The sequence below is a fragment of the Palaemon carinicauda genome, chromosome 22 (genome assembly GCF_036898095.1).
Source record: "Palaemon carinicauda isolate YSFRI2023 chromosome 22, ASM3689809v2, whole genome shotgun sequence".
Classification (NCBI taxonomy): domain Eukaryota; kingdom Metazoa; phylum Arthropoda; class Malacostraca; order Decapoda; family Palaemonidae; genus Palaemon; species Palaemon carinicauda.
In genome coordinates, this window is record NC_090746.1 from 2,176,056 (window position 1) to 2,191,918 (window position 15,863).

The 15,863-nt window shown below is 34.0% G+C and overlaps 2 protein-coding genes across 4 annotated transcripts in view; both read left to right on the top strand.

Moving 5' to 3' along the window:
* The window catches only part of LOC137616269 (cAMP-dependent protein kinase inhibitor alpha-like), a 600,285-nt gene that overhangs the window by 495,487 nt on the left and 88,935 nt on the right, over positions 1 to 15,863 (top strand). The gene's annotated exons all lie outside the window — the stretch shown is intronic.
* The window catches only part of LOC137616747 (uncharacterized), a 75,481-nt gene continuing 74,027 nt past the window's right edge, over positions 14,410 to 15,863 (top strand). Inside the window, exon 1 of the mRNA XM_068346748.1 lies at positions 14,410 to 14,612. Within this exon, the coding sequence (XP_068202849.1) occupies positions 14,410 to 14,612 (203 nt within the window). The remainder of the gene's footprint in view (positions 14,613 to 15,863) is intronic.

Genomic DNA, 15,863 nt, shown 5'->3' on the forward strand with positions numbered 1-15,863 from the left:
ATACGTATTCCCGTAAAGGCAGGCTTAAACAGGTTCTGTTAACAGTGAGGAGTAAGAGCTGTATATATATATATATATATATATATATATATATATATATATATATATATGTATGTATATATATATATATAAATATATATATATATATATAAAGTATATATGTATATTATATATATATATATATATATATATATATATATATATATATATATATATATATATATATATATATATATATATATATATATATATATATAAGGAAATACCGTGAGTGAACATACACATCAAGGTATATTTTGTCCGTAGTCATGTTCACGTTAGCTTTTAGCGTTGATATATTCGATCAATCAATCAATACTTATCAGAAGGAACGCGTGATTGAAGACTTCGACATTTCAAGGCGACTTGCAACCACTACATTTGAAGAATTATAAAGCCGAAGAGTCTCTCTCTCTCTCTCTCTCTCTCTCTCTCTCTCTCTCTCTCTCTCTCTCTCTCTCTCCCCGTTGATTCCGGCCTGATAGAGTGAGCTATGAGAGGACCATGTCGTGTCTCTAATCCTGTTTGAAAGATTTTTGAGACGAGGAAAGGAAATTTCTCGTTTTTCACGCACCGATTTCAATTTAGATTGGCAGGTTTTGCTTCTAAGTGAAGTTAGAGAGAAGTTCATTTTTATTCTCTTGAGTGAAATGTCAGTTGGTCCCCCAAGTCCTCGTTCGACATTATTATTATTATTATTATTATTATTATTATTATTATTATTACTGTTGTTGGTTTTGTTGTTGTTGTTGTTGTTGTTGTTATAATAATATTTATAATAATAAAAATAATGATAAAAACAATGATGATAACAATAAAAATAACTATTATAGTAATAATAATTACTATAATAGTTATTTTTATTGTTATTATTATTGTTTTTATCATTATTTTTATTATTATTATTGTTATTATTATTATTATTATTATTATTATTATTACAAGCTAGGCTATAACCCTAGTTGGAAAAGCAAGATGCTATAAGCCCAAAGGCTCCTACAGGAAAAAATAGCCCAGTAAGGGAAGGAAACAAGGAAATTAAACTACAAGAGAAGAATAAACAATCAAAAATAAAATATTTCAAGAACAGTAACAACATTGAATTAGATTTTGTTATTCCCTTACTGGTAGAAGACTCCCTTTCTTTTGCTTCTGATGGCTGTCTTTCTCATTTTCTAATTGACCGATTACCTCCGCCAACGAAGTGGGAGGAAGTTATGTTTTTGCCCCTGTTTGTCCGTTTGTTTGTGAACAACTTCCTGGCTACAATTTTATTCATAGAGTTATGAAACTTTCAGGGATTTATGGTTATTTTGAGACATGGTAGTGGTTCAGTTTTGATAGCCGTGGATCAAAGGTCAAGGTCAAGGTCGAGCAAATATTCGAGAAATAAGCTGCTGTAGCTGAGGTCTGAGCCCTACAGAGTGACCCCTCTAGTTAGTTTGTGCAGTTCCATGATAACGATACTATTCTAAAACTGCAGTACTTATTTGTCTATTAGAAATTCAAAGACTCAGTAAAGAAAAACATTTTATTAGACGAAAATTAACTCTCTCTCTCTCTCTCTCTCTCTCTCTCTCTCTCTCTCTCTCTCTCTCTCTCTCTCTCTCTCTCTCTCTCTCTCATGAACGTTATGCAGTATCCGTTGAACGGCGCAATCTTCCGACCTTTAGTAAATTGATTTTAAGCAAAGTTGCGACAACTGGAACAAAGAAAAAAAGTTCACAAGTTATTGTAGAAAATTAACTTAGAGAACCTTACTCGAAGTCTACTGCTTCCGGTTACGTTGTATGACATCATTTGTGATTCACGGTGCCCTTGCCACACTTTGACTTCCTTTTGACCATTCATTCAATCAGTTTCCTTCCTCGTTCAGGTGTGGGATGTTGTATTGTGTAGGAAGTCCGCTGTCTCTTTTCCGTAGGGAAATTAGGTAGGTTGTAGAAAGTTACGTTGGAGGAAACCCCGTTTCAATGAGACATGTCTAGAGTAGGAGGGTACAGAAAGGAGTGGATGCATGTAAAGGTCTTTTTAAAAGGTAGGTCAGAGTGTTTCAAAAGTGATGAACCGTTTCTAGGACTGTGTTTCATTCCCGATTATCATTTTTATATAAAATATTGATGTTAAAATCCTCGTGAAATTTTTGTTTAAAGGTTTAAAGGCCGCTCATGAATGGCAGAGGCAAGGGACAGTGACATTGCCCTAGCAATCAGGACAATGCCCTAGAGACTGACCATATATTATATGATCAGCTCCCAAGTCTCCTCTCCACCCAAGCTAACACCAGGGATGGCCAGGCAGTGGCTGCTGATGACTCAGCAGATAGACCTATAAGCTCCCCCAAACCCCCACAACCTTAGCTCACAAGGATGGTAAGGTTGCAGACACGAAAGGCACTAACGAGTCTGAGCGGGACTCGAACCCCCGACTGACAAACATGAGGCAGAGACGTTACCAATCAGGCCATAGCAACCCGATTATTTATAATTATTTTTTGTGGCATGATGAAGTTAAAGTCTTCATATAAATTTTATTCAGTGCTGATTATTTATAATACATTAATTTTTTTTTATATTTTGTTTCAACGTGATTTCTTTTTTATAGGGGATATGGAAATATCTTTTTGGAAAACTTTAAATGAATTATAAAGGTGAAATTGTAATATAAATGCCACATGCCTCCTGGGAATAAAATTCCTATTATTGTTGCAATAATAGGAATGCAATTATCCTTAGGACAGGTGAACGATTAGTAGATAAGGAAGAAGATAAATAGGGAACTGAAAGTCAGTTCAATTAATACAAAATGCAGATAGTTCAAATTTTATGGAGCGAAATATCGAGGAAAATAAAATTCAAAATCTGTTTTGTTTGTTTGTTTGTTTGAGAGAGAGAGAGAGAGAGAGAGAGAGAGAGAGAGAGAGAGAGAGAGAGAGAGAGATACGGTATCCAATGACATATTTTGTACATATATATGCTTACATACATACATATATATATATATATACAGATATATATATATATATATATATATATATATATATATATATGTATGTATAAATAAATATATATATATATATATATATATATATATATATATATATATATATATACATACATACATATTTATATATATATATATATATATATATATATATATATATATATATATTTATACATATATACTGTATATTTATATACATACATACATATATATTTATATATATATATATATACATGCATATATATACATATATGTATATATATAAGAGAGGAATATAACCTTTTTTTTGCGGAAATTATATTTTCTATTTCTAAATCAATGTAAATTCCAAATTATTTATTTTCACAGCTAATGTTCAGTATGAGTATGAAAATCTAATGTGTGTACCTTTGTGTCCATGCCAAGCGATAGAGATTAGAACAAGCTGTGTTGATGTTGATATTTGCTCCCTATTATCCTTCTCACTGGCTAAGGCATCTGGTTGCTAATAAACGGCATTATTTTTTTCCTACGGTTTCTATCTTGGGAGCAACCGCGCGTTATGAAGGGACACATAAACGCTCCACTTTAAGTATTTTCCTCTTGGGTGAGCACGAATAGATATTTCTTTTCTTTTCCCCATTTCTTTTCTGTTCTATTTTTAACTCCATAGCATCTTTACACTTGGTGTTCCGGATTGCGGACATTTAAGTGGGGTTTTATGGTGGGCTGGCAAGTTTGTGTACACGATATTTTGGAAAGCATATATTATTATTATTATCATTATTATTATTATTATTATTATTATTATTATTGTTTTTGTTGTTGTTGTTGTTGTTACTTGCTAAGCTGCAACCCTAGTTATTATTATTGTTGTTGTTGTTGTTATTATTATTACTTGCTAAGCTGCAACCCTAGTCATTATTATTATTATTATTGTTGTTGTTGTTGTTGTTATTATTATTATTATTATTATTATTATTATTATTAATATTATTTGCTAAGCTGCAACCCTAGTTATTATTATTATTGTTGTTGTTGTTGTTGTTGTTGTTGTTATTATTATTACTTGCTAAGCTGCAACCCTAGTTGTTATTATTATTATTATTATTATTATTATTATTGTTGTTGTTGTTGTTGTTATTATTATTATCATTATTATTATTACTTGCTAAGCTGCAACTCAAGTTCGAAAATCAGGATGCTATAAGCCCAAGGGCTTCATCAGGGAAAAATAGCCCTGTGAGGAAAGGAAATAAGGAAATAAACTATAAGAGAAGTAATGCACAATCAGGATAAAATATTTTAAGAACAGTGACATTAAAATAAATCCTTCATATACAGTGTCAACTATAAGAACTTCAAAAACTACGAGGAAGAGAAATAAGATAGAATAGCGTGCCTGAATGTACCCTCAAGCAAGAGAACTCTAACCCAAGACAGTGGAAGTCCGTGCTACAGAGGTCATGGCACCACCAAAGACCAGAGAACAATAGTTTCATATTGGAGTGTCTTCTCCTACACTGTTAAAAAATTGCCGGAAAAATGGTATAAATCCTGTAATAAATGTTGTTAGGCATTTACCGTTTTAGAAAATATGACGTTAATGAGTGATATTACGGTTGCCAACCAGTAAAAGATAATAACAAAGTATGGTGAAAATTACGGTCGCCTGTATTTTACTGAAATACGGTTGAGAGCAGTATATTTTTATGGAGAATTTCCAATTAAAATTACGTATTTTTAACAGTGTAGAAGAGCCACTTACCGTAGCTAAAGAGTCTCTTCTACCCTTACAGTGCAGTTGTTAAGCCCTTGAGCAAAAAAGAATGGTATTTTAAGTGCTGTTAGGCGTTTGAGGATAGAGGAGAATGTGGAAAGAATAGGCTGGACTATTCGGTGTAGGCTTAGGCAAAGGAAAAATGATCCGTAACTAGAAAGACGGATCCAATGTAATATCATCTGGCCAGTCAAAGAGCCCAAAAACTCTCTGGTGGCACTATCTCAACGTGTGGCTGGTGGCCTGGCCAACGTTCTACCTTCTTCTAACGTTCTTAGTTTCAGTGCTACGTTGTTAGATAGTCGCCTTAGTATTTTTTTATATTATTATTATTATCATTATTATTATTATTATAGTTGAGATACAATACTAGTTGGAAAAGGAAGATGCTATACGCCCAAGGGCTCCAACAGGGAAAAATAACCCAGTGAGGTAAAGAAATAAGTAAACAATATAAGAAGAAATGAACAATTAAAGTAGACTATTTTAAAAACAATGACAACATTATAACAGATATTTCATATATAAAATAAAAAGACTTATGTCAGCCTGTTCAACATAAGAACGTTTGATGCAAATTTGAACTTTTGAAGTTCTACCGATTCTATTACCCGATTAGGAAGATCATTTCACACACTTAAAAAAAAAAACCGTAATTTTATTTGGAAATTCTTAGTAAAACTATACTGTTTCCAGCCGTATTTCAGTAAAATACAGGCAACAGTAATTCTCCCATACTTTGTTCTTATATTTTACGGGTTGGTGACCGTAATATCAACCCTTTACGTCAATATATCTGTTTTCAAAACTGTAAAAATCCTGGAATAAATGTTGCCTGGCATTTACCGTTTATTTAATGCATATTTTTAACAGTGCAACTCGGTCACAGCTGGAATAAAACTTCTAGAATACTTTGCAGTATTGAGTCTCATGATGGAGAAGTCTTGACTATTAGAATTAACTGCATACCTAGTATTACGAACAAGATGGAATTGTGCAGGAATGTCTGAATGTAAAGGATGGTCAGAATTATGAAAAATCTTATGCAACATGTATAACGAAGTAATTGAACGACGGTGCCAAAGATTAATATCTAGATCAGGAATAAGAAATTTAATAGATTTTGATCTTATCCTTTTAATGGAGTTATAAATTTTAAATTTTACTAGTTTATGTATTGTTCTTAAAACAAAAATCGATTCACATTTCTCTCTCAATATCAAGTTAAATACTTTCAAGTCAATGGGCATATCTTAACACATAACGGTTATGCAAGAATGTAATGACGAGATTAAAAGGAGACGAAAATATAAAACGTCGTAGACATGGTTTGGATTTTGTGCTCAATATACTGAACAACCTGGGAATTTAAGATTGGCAGAAAAAATACTCAAGCTACATTCTGAAGTTGTTCTTCACTCTAATCCTTAATTAATCAAAATTATTTTAATGATAATAATTGTAACTAGCTTTAGCTATACCGTTTTCGTTTGATGTGCCTTTTAGATAATTACAAGGGAATTTGAGAACAAAGTCCTCTGAAGAATATTGGGAGTTAAATGGCAGGACAGGATTAGAATGGAAACTATAAGAGAGATTACTCGAGTGCTACATGTGGATGAGATCATGGTGAGGGGTAGATGGAGATGGTTTGGGCGTGCTCTTCACACTACCCAAGAGAGATTAGTTCACCAAACTTTCAACTGGGCTCCACAAGGCACTAGAAGAGTTAGAAGACCCAGACCTACATGGCTGAGGACTATGAAGCGTGAAGTAGATGATGTTGAATGGAGTAGTATTGATTATAAAGCTTAAGATAGAGAAGACTGGCGAAATATAATGGCCTCTATTTGCGTCAGTAGCCATAGGAGGCGATGATGAAGATAATGACAAGGTAACCTTTATATTATTATTATTATTATTATTATTATTATTATTATTATTAAATGCTAAGCTACAACCCTAGTTGGAAAAGCAGGATGCTATAAGCCCAGGGGCCCTAACAGGGAAAATAGCCCAGTGAGGAAAGGAAATAAAGAAAAATAAAATATTTTACGTATAGTAACAACATTGAAATAAATATTTCCTATTAAAACTATAAAAACTTAAACAAAACAAGAGGAAGAGAAACTAGATAGAAGTGAACCCGAATGTACCCTCAAGCAAGAGAACTCTAATCCAAGACAGTGGAAGGCCATTCTTGTATCGTTTTGTAATAATGTAATTTCAATCAATACAAAGGAGAGGTTAGTTTGCCTCTGGCTTTTGTATTCCATCGGGAGTTGAATATCATATACAAAAATGTTCAGTTGCCTTCACATTTGTCATTGTAAATAGCACCCAATTCACAGTAATCAGTCATGCACAATCCCTCAGTTGACACACTTGAATACTTATGAATAAGTTGTTTGCATGAAAACCTTATGAGGGAATATCATGAACGAACAGAAAGGTTAATTTTGTTTCTTTATTCATTTGTTTATATACGTTGTCTGTGATTCTTTGTATATATATATATATATATATATATATATATATATATATATATATACATATATATATATATATATATATATATATATATATTTATATATATATATATATATGTATATATATATATATATATATATATATATATATATATATATATATATATACGTTGTTCTTGTAACAATTCATGTAGCACTGAAGTCGGTTTTTTTTCTTTTTTTTTCTTTTTTTTTAATGGTGGTGTGGGTGCTTGTAGCAGGAGTCACCCATCCTTGAACCAAAATATTGCTCATTTTGAGGAAACCGATGACCATAATTGTTGAAACGCTAATTTTCAACCATTCTTTGTGTGTTGCAAGGTGATAGTGATATGTGGTTGTATGACTTTCAACGTTCCCAAGCTTCCCTTCCAATACATGCTGTCCTTCACCTTTAGCGACGAATACCTGAATACTAAATGGAAATTAAAATTACTTCCTATTCAGCCTTGAAACTGCAGCACACCAATTGTACTTGCAACGATTTAGGATACCCCTCTAATATTGGTTTCTAATATGAGGCACTCATCTGAGCTCCTTATAACTGGTTTTAAGAAGCCAATAATGTTGAAACGTGATGCCATCCCTAGGGCTAGGGGAATGGCGGTGTATATTAGGACCGAGTACCCTGCTTCTCACAAGTCCTGCTATCAATGTGGATGTCATGAGATTCAGGTAATAAAAGTTTGTGGCAGGCATAACAACTTTTATTTGTGTTCGATCTACCGGAATCCAGACATAGATGATTCTATCTTCGATTGTCTTCTTACCATTATGGCTAAGATACAAGAAGATGATAGAAAGGCTTCTTTTGTCTTTGTTGGTGATTTTAATGCTCACCATAGGGAGTGGTTAAGTTCTATCTCTGCTACCGATCGCCATGGCTTAAGAGCTTTAGACTTTGCCTCTGAATCAGGCTGTGAGCAAATCATAAATGAAGCTACTCACAGGTCTGGTAATTGCTTGGACCTCGTATACACTGACTCCCCTGGCGTTATAACTAGTAAGGTTGGTTCTCCAGTCGGGACATCTGATCATGCCTTGATTTCATTATTAGTGAAGACTGAGCAGCCTGTCCCTGATATATCATATTCTTGTAAAATTTATATGAAATCCCAAGCAGACTGGAATGGGATTTTACATGATCTTTTGTGCTTGAATTGGTCACAATTATATAATAGTGTAGATCCTGTTGTCCCTTTGAATGAGAATCTAGTCAACATAATTGATAGGCGTATCCCTTCTCGTGTGCTAAGGTACCGAGTGAAGGACAAACCGTGGTTCAGTGATGATTGTAGACGTGCTTATTTGGAGAAACAGGAGGCCTATCATCTTTGGAAGGGTAACAGATCAGATTTGACCTGGAACAACTATACTCAGCTTCGAGCTTTTGCTCAGAGAGTTTATGCCTCAACTGAAAAGGAGTACAATTTAACCATAAAAGAATCACTTTCGGGTACAACTCAGAAACATAAATGGTGGTCTACCCTTAAATCTGCACTCTTTGGTGTAGATGCAACAGTTCCTCCTTTACTTAAACCAGATGGCTCAGTCACTCACTGTCCAAAGGAAAAGGCAACCCTTTTGGCTGATGTTTTTGACAGTAAACAGAGTAATGAAAAACTTGAACTTCCCCATTCCTGTTTTCCTGAGGCTAAACTAACTAGTTTAGCTTTTCGATCTCGTGAGATTAAAGCTCTGTTGGTGGACCTTGATGCTTATGGAGGTGTAGACCCAATTGGTATTTTTCCTTTGTTTTTTATAAAGACAGCAGATTTCTTAGCTCCAAAGTTATCTGTTATTTTGCGCAAGTTAGCAAGAAGAGGAGCTTTTAGCACTAGTTGGAGAATTGGTAATGTTACTCCTCTATGTAAATGTGTTTGTGGTAGCTTAAATCCCACTGATTACCGCCCAATTTCCATAACTCCCTTATTATCTAAAGTTTTTGAACGTCTTCTGGCAAAACGTCTTAATAGGTTTGCTGAAGGTAATCATCTACTCCCTAGTTTGCAATTTGGTTTTCGTAAAGGCCTTGGAGCATGTGATGCCCTTCTCACAATCTCTAATGCTGTACAGAAATCCCTTGATTGTGGTCGGGAAGTTCATATGATTGGCCTTGATTTTAGTGCTGCCTTTGACCGTGTTAATCATGAGGCCCTTGTTTTCAAACTGAAACAGTTGGGAGTGGGTGGGTCGTTGTTGTTGATGGGCACCATAGTGATTATAGGATTGTGATATCCGGTGTTCCACAGGGTAGTGTTCTTGGCCCATTACTTTTCATACTATGTACACATGACATGTGGTTTGGCCTAGAAAACAAGCTTGTTGCATATGCAGAGGATGCTACTTTCTTTGCATCAATTCCATCCCCTGAATGTAGATCTAGGGTTGGTGAATCCCTTAATAGAGATTTAGCTAGAATTAGTGCATGGTGCAAATTATGGGGTATGAAGTTGAATCCTAACAAAACTCAGAGTATGATTGTAAGGAGGTCAAGGACGGTGGCTCCTCAACATCCGGATCTCAGTATTGATAATGTTTCTTTAAATATGTATGACTCTTTCAAAATTTTAGGCGTGATTCTCGACAGTAAATTTACTTTTGAAACACATATAAGGTCTGTGTCTTCTTCAATTGCACAAAAAATAGGCTTATTGAGAAAGTCTTTCAAGATTTTCGGTGATCAATCTATTCTGAAGAAGTGTTTTAATTCTTTCATTCTACCTTGTTTTGAGTATTGTTCTCCTGTCTGGTCTTCAGCTGCTAATTCTCATCTTAATTTGTTGGACATAAACTTACGGTCTATTAAATTTCTTATTCCTGATCTAGATATTAATCTCTGGCACCGTCGTTCAATTAGTTCATTATGCATGTTGCATAAGATTTTTCCTAACTCTGACCATCCTTTACATTCAGATCTCCCTGGACAATTCTATCCTGTTCGTAATACTAGGCAGGCAGTTAATTCTAATAGCCAGGCCTTCTCCAACACGAGGCTCAGTACTACGCAGTACTCTAGAAGTTTTATTCCAGCTGTTACCAAGTTGTGGAATGATCTTCCTAATCGGGTGGTTGAATCAGTAGAACTTCAAAAGTTCAAAGTTTGAGCAAATGCTTTTTTGTTGACCAGGTGGACATGAGTCTTTTTATAGTTTATTTATGACATATTTGTTTTTGATGTTGTTAATAGTTTATATATGACATGTCTGTTTTGACGTTGTTACTTATTTTAGAATGATTTATTGTTAATTTGTTCTCTTCATTTATTTATTTCCTTATTTCCTTTCCTCACTGGGCTATTTTTCCCTGTTGGAGCCCCTGGGCTTATAGCATCTTGCTTTTCCAACTAGGGTTGTAGCTTGGATAGTAATAATAATAATAATAATCACTGAACTTAATCCATAAAGTTCCACTTTTCATGATCTACCTCAGACCTTCCAAGAGTGACATCTTATCATTAAAAATGTTTCGGTTGACTTTAATAATTCAACTTTTTCACGATTCGTGAATCATTTCTTTTTCCAAAATACCAGTGGTTTAAGTAATAATGAGACGAATCATAACTATGAGTCAAAACATATTACTAGTGCCGCTCTGTTCAGTGGTCCATTGCTTCTTGGTATTTATGTACATACATACGTACACACATACACATCTGTGTATACACACACACACACATATATATATATATATATATATATATGTGTGTGTGTGTGTGTGTGTGTGTGTGTGTGTGTGTGTGTGTGTGTACTAAGTACATATTTGTATTTGTAAATATAAACATACACTTCTATCATTAGTTGATATATTTATTTATCCGTTTATATGTTTATATATATATAATATATATATATATATATATATAATATATATATATATATATATAATATATATATATATATTATATATATATATATACTTGTATTAGTTTATATATATAATATATATATAATATATATATATATAATATATATATAGATATATATATATATATGTGTGTGTGTGTGTGTGTTATAATCTAAACTCTAGAGGTTTGCATATATGTTCACTTTTGTATATATGAATTGTATAGAAGAGATGCGTCATTTAAGTATGCAAAGCGATGGGGGTAGTCTTGTTGTTCCCTTCTAAGAGGAATTGATTTAGCAGAATAGAAAGGAGGATTTGCTGACGAGAGTCGGATATGACAGCGCTGTCGACCGAAGGGAAATTGTGACTGATGGCTTGAATGACAGCTTGCTGTTCCTCTCTCTCTCTCTCGAAGTGGGACCAAATTACTGGATTTCAGCGATCAACAGGCTCTTGGCTATTTGGATAAACAGTTTATCTCTCTTTAAAGGGCTTTCTTATAAAGATTATTTCCATAGTTAGAAAATTGAATGTACAGTAGAGTGAAGTCATAGGATATTTATACAGAGCTTCGTAACAATACTTGAAGTAAGAGAGAGAGAGAGAGAGAGAGAGGAGAGAGAGAGGGGGGGGGGGGCTAGTTAAGTAATTTCAAGAGTGTCATTGTAATATTCAAAGGTATTTATAAAATTTCAAAAAAAAATATTTCGAGTTTTAAGTGTGTGTTTTGAGAGAGAGAGAGAGAGAGAGAGAGAGAGAGAGAGAGAGAGAGAGAGAGAGAGAGAGAGAGAGAGAGAGAGAGAGAGAGAGCTAAGTGATTTCAAGAGTATTATTGTAGTATTCAAAGGTATTTATAAAATTTCAAAACAAAATATTTCAAGGTTTCAAGTGTTTTTTTTTTTTTTTTTTTTTTTTTTTTTTTGGTGAGAGAGAGAGAGAGAGAGAGAGAGGAGAGAGAGAGAGAGAGAGAGAGAGAGAGAGAGAGAGAGAGAGAAGATTCATTTTTATGTATATAACTACCGTATGCGGTAGAGCTACTACATATCAAATGGAAGGATTTCAAATTTTATGCAACACTAGTTTTCACTGTGCTATGAAATGCGTTAAGTAATGACACATAATAGATGTAAATTTATTAAAGTGTTTCAATTCTAAAGATCTTTTTTTTTTCACTAAGGGAACTCATTTCAATTGACTCAAATCTAAGGATAAATTGTTTTTTTAAGAATATTTCCAACAAAGGGGACAAATATTTCAGTTGTAGATGAAATCCTTCATGCAGTTTGTTGCATCAGTGAATATTCTGAAGCGCCGATGCTTAAAAATTCGCTTTTCGGTAAACACGAAATAAGTAAAATTTAATGTTAATTTACTCCTGCATTTTAATTGTTGCATTTGCGTCGTTATGGGATATGTATTAAATAGTTCTGATACCTTGCTATTTTTTTTTTATATCCAAGCAAAATTTTCATTCTTTCTTGATAAAGATAACACTAACTTTTATTTTATGGAAAAACTATTCATCGAATTACAACGATAAACTCTAAGGAGAGAGTTGTGAAGGTTTTTATATTTTTCTTTCCATTTTCTTACTAGCAGTGCATATCTAACAAAGAAAAAAAAATACCCACAACACAAAAGCCACACCGTAACCAATTAATTTCGTATCAAGAGGTATTACTGTAGTCCTTACTGGGGATATACAGGAGAAGAAATGAAACCATTATTAAGAGAAATAGGTTGTTCTTTTATTGCAATTTGTCCGAAATGTAGAACATAAAGATAGAATAGGCGAATTATTTGTAGATTTCCAAAAAATATTGAATAAAATCATACCAACAATCAAAATTATGTTACAATTGACGTTTTAAGGTTTAAAAGGCCACTCATGAATGGCAGAGGCAAGGGACAGTGACAATGCCCTATCAAGCAGGACAACGCCCTGGAGATTGACCATATATACATATGATTAGCGCCCAAGCGCCCTCTCCACCCAAGGTGGGACCAAGGAAGGCTAGGCAATGGCTGCTGATGACTCAGAAGAGAGAGCTATAAGCTCCCCCAAACCCCGCCCCCCCCCCATCCTTAGCTCACAAGGATGGTGAGGTTGTAGTGATCAAAGGAACTAACGAGTTTGAGCGGGACTCGAACCCCAGTCTGGCGTTCACCAGGCAGGGGCGTTACCACATTTTCTTTATTAGGTAATTAAATTGGAATGTTCTCACGTGATGCCTTTGAAACTTGCCGATCGATTACCTAAGGCTTCCGCATTCCATGTTATTTAATAATTTGAATAATTGGAGTCTATTACCTAATTATAATTTGTATTGTTAGATTATGCGTTATTTCTCTTCCTCTTATTTTGTTAAAGTTTTTATAGTTGATATAGGAAATATTCATCTTATTGTTGTTACTGTTCTTAAAATATTTTATTTTAATTGATAATTACTTCTCTTATTTCTTTGTTTTTTCCACACTGGGCTGTTTTCCCTGTTGGAGCCCTTGTGCTTATAGCATCCTACATTTCCAACTAGGGTTGTAGCCTAGCAAATAATAATAATAATAATAATAATAATAATAATAATAATAATAATAATAAAAATAATAATGAAATGGACAAAATCAATATGAAACATAATACATCTTTATTTTATCGGGGAATATCACAGAAAAGACCGTTATTACATCCGCCAACAATGTTGGAAGGAGGTTATGTTTTCACCCCTATTTGTGTTTGTCTGTGAACAGCTTCCTGGCCACAATTTTAATAGTAAAGGAACGAAACTTGCTGGGATTACCTATTATGTAAAAAACTGAAATTATTAAATTTTCGAAGGTCAAGGTTAAATGTCAAGGTCATGGTCAAGCAAAATGTCCAATTTACGCAATAAGCCATAAGTTTGGAAATCGTTATCACAGAGACTTCAAACTTGGTTAATTTTTGAGTGCATGAAAATCCACGCCAATTAATACATGTTAAGGTCAAAGGTCAAGGTCAAGGTCGTGCAAAATGTCGAAAAATAAGCTGCCGCGGCGAAAGTCTGCGCGCTCTCTACTGAGTGCCCCTCTAGTTAAGGTATGAACTTCTACAGATGATAGCAAGTTCTGATACATGTTAGGGACATGAAATAATGAGAAACAGCCTTCATTTTATTGGATGTATTGACATAATGATAGAAAAACAAAATAAGCACCGAATGTTAGTTCAGTATTGCACGTTTGACCAGGACGATGAAGTGTAGGGGGAATGATTTGATCCATTTTAATAGTAAGAGAATAATCAATGACAACAAGTCATCCTATATATCTGTTTGGCGTAAAATGAAACAAGTAAAGAAGACGTGTATCAATGTCTCTCAGAAAGAGCGCCTCAGCAATGTGGGCGATGAGGTGGCCATTGCACGAAGGAAGAATGAAACAATAGAAGAAACAATGTTTGTACATTTAATGATTAAGTCCAGCTATTTTCACCTTGGAAATTGAAACCTGAGTAACAAGGGAAAAAGTTTAAAAGACCAGACCCAGAATCTTCGGGACCAACAACTTCATCCTGAAAATGAAAGTCAGATTTAAGCGCCTCATTTCATCTTCGGGTCATCAGTATGACTTTCGCGACGCAGAACCACAAGGGACCTTCTCCCTAGAAATTTGGTCATCATCTTTGCTGGGCTTGGTGTCAAGGCATTCGTCTCCTATACCATAGGGCTGTGTTAGCCAAACTACTCGGAAATATACCATGTATGTCAATAGAGTTGGAAGACCCAGGCCTACATGGCTGAGGACTGAAGCTTTAAGTAGGATATGATGAGTGGAGAAGTAATAATTCAAAATACAGACATTTGGCGAATAGTTAATAGTTTATATATGACATATCTATTTTGACGTTGTTACTGTTTTTTAGAATGATTTATTTGTTAGTTCGTTCCCATCAATTATTTATTTCCTTATTTCCTTTCCTCACTGGGCTATTTTTCCTTGGGCTTATAGCATCTTGCTTTTCCAACTAGGGTTGTAGCTTGGCTAGTAATAATAATAATGATGAGATGATCAGGATGATGATGATCATGTTTATATCAACAAATGAAGATCCAATTTTCCTGTTCAGTATTCTAGAGCTTCTGTTCTCGCACCTACTTCTAGTAATATTTTCCCAATTATTTAAAATTTTATTTTTCATCTAATTCTCCTCTCAGGGATTCTTAGTTTACTTTCATACAATATGATTTTAATTGCAGCTGAAAGGTATGACGTTGAGAATATAGTGTAACTGAATATACTGTATATTCTATTAATTAGTCATTCAATGCCTCTTGAGACACATCTATCAGTGCCCTTATTGAATCTTTCGATTCTTTGAGCATATCTGTAGAATTATTAACAAATTCTACCAAATTGTGGTTATCCTGCCTACGTCATACTTATCTCAAGAGAACATTATACAAATTGTTGTGTCTTCCTGAAAATTATGATCTATTCGTTGGCTTCAGTTGTAGTCCCCATTTCCAGTTTTAATCACACAAATTGTGCTTTTTCACCTTCTCTTCTTTACAAAGAACTTTACCAGTTAACGGTCCGTTGAGTAGGAATAAGCAATACTTGGAATACTCAGTTTGATATCTTTCTTTCCCCACAGTATTTCCCTACACTGCCAATTCCTGTTTTAACATCAGCTTTTTCTAGATATA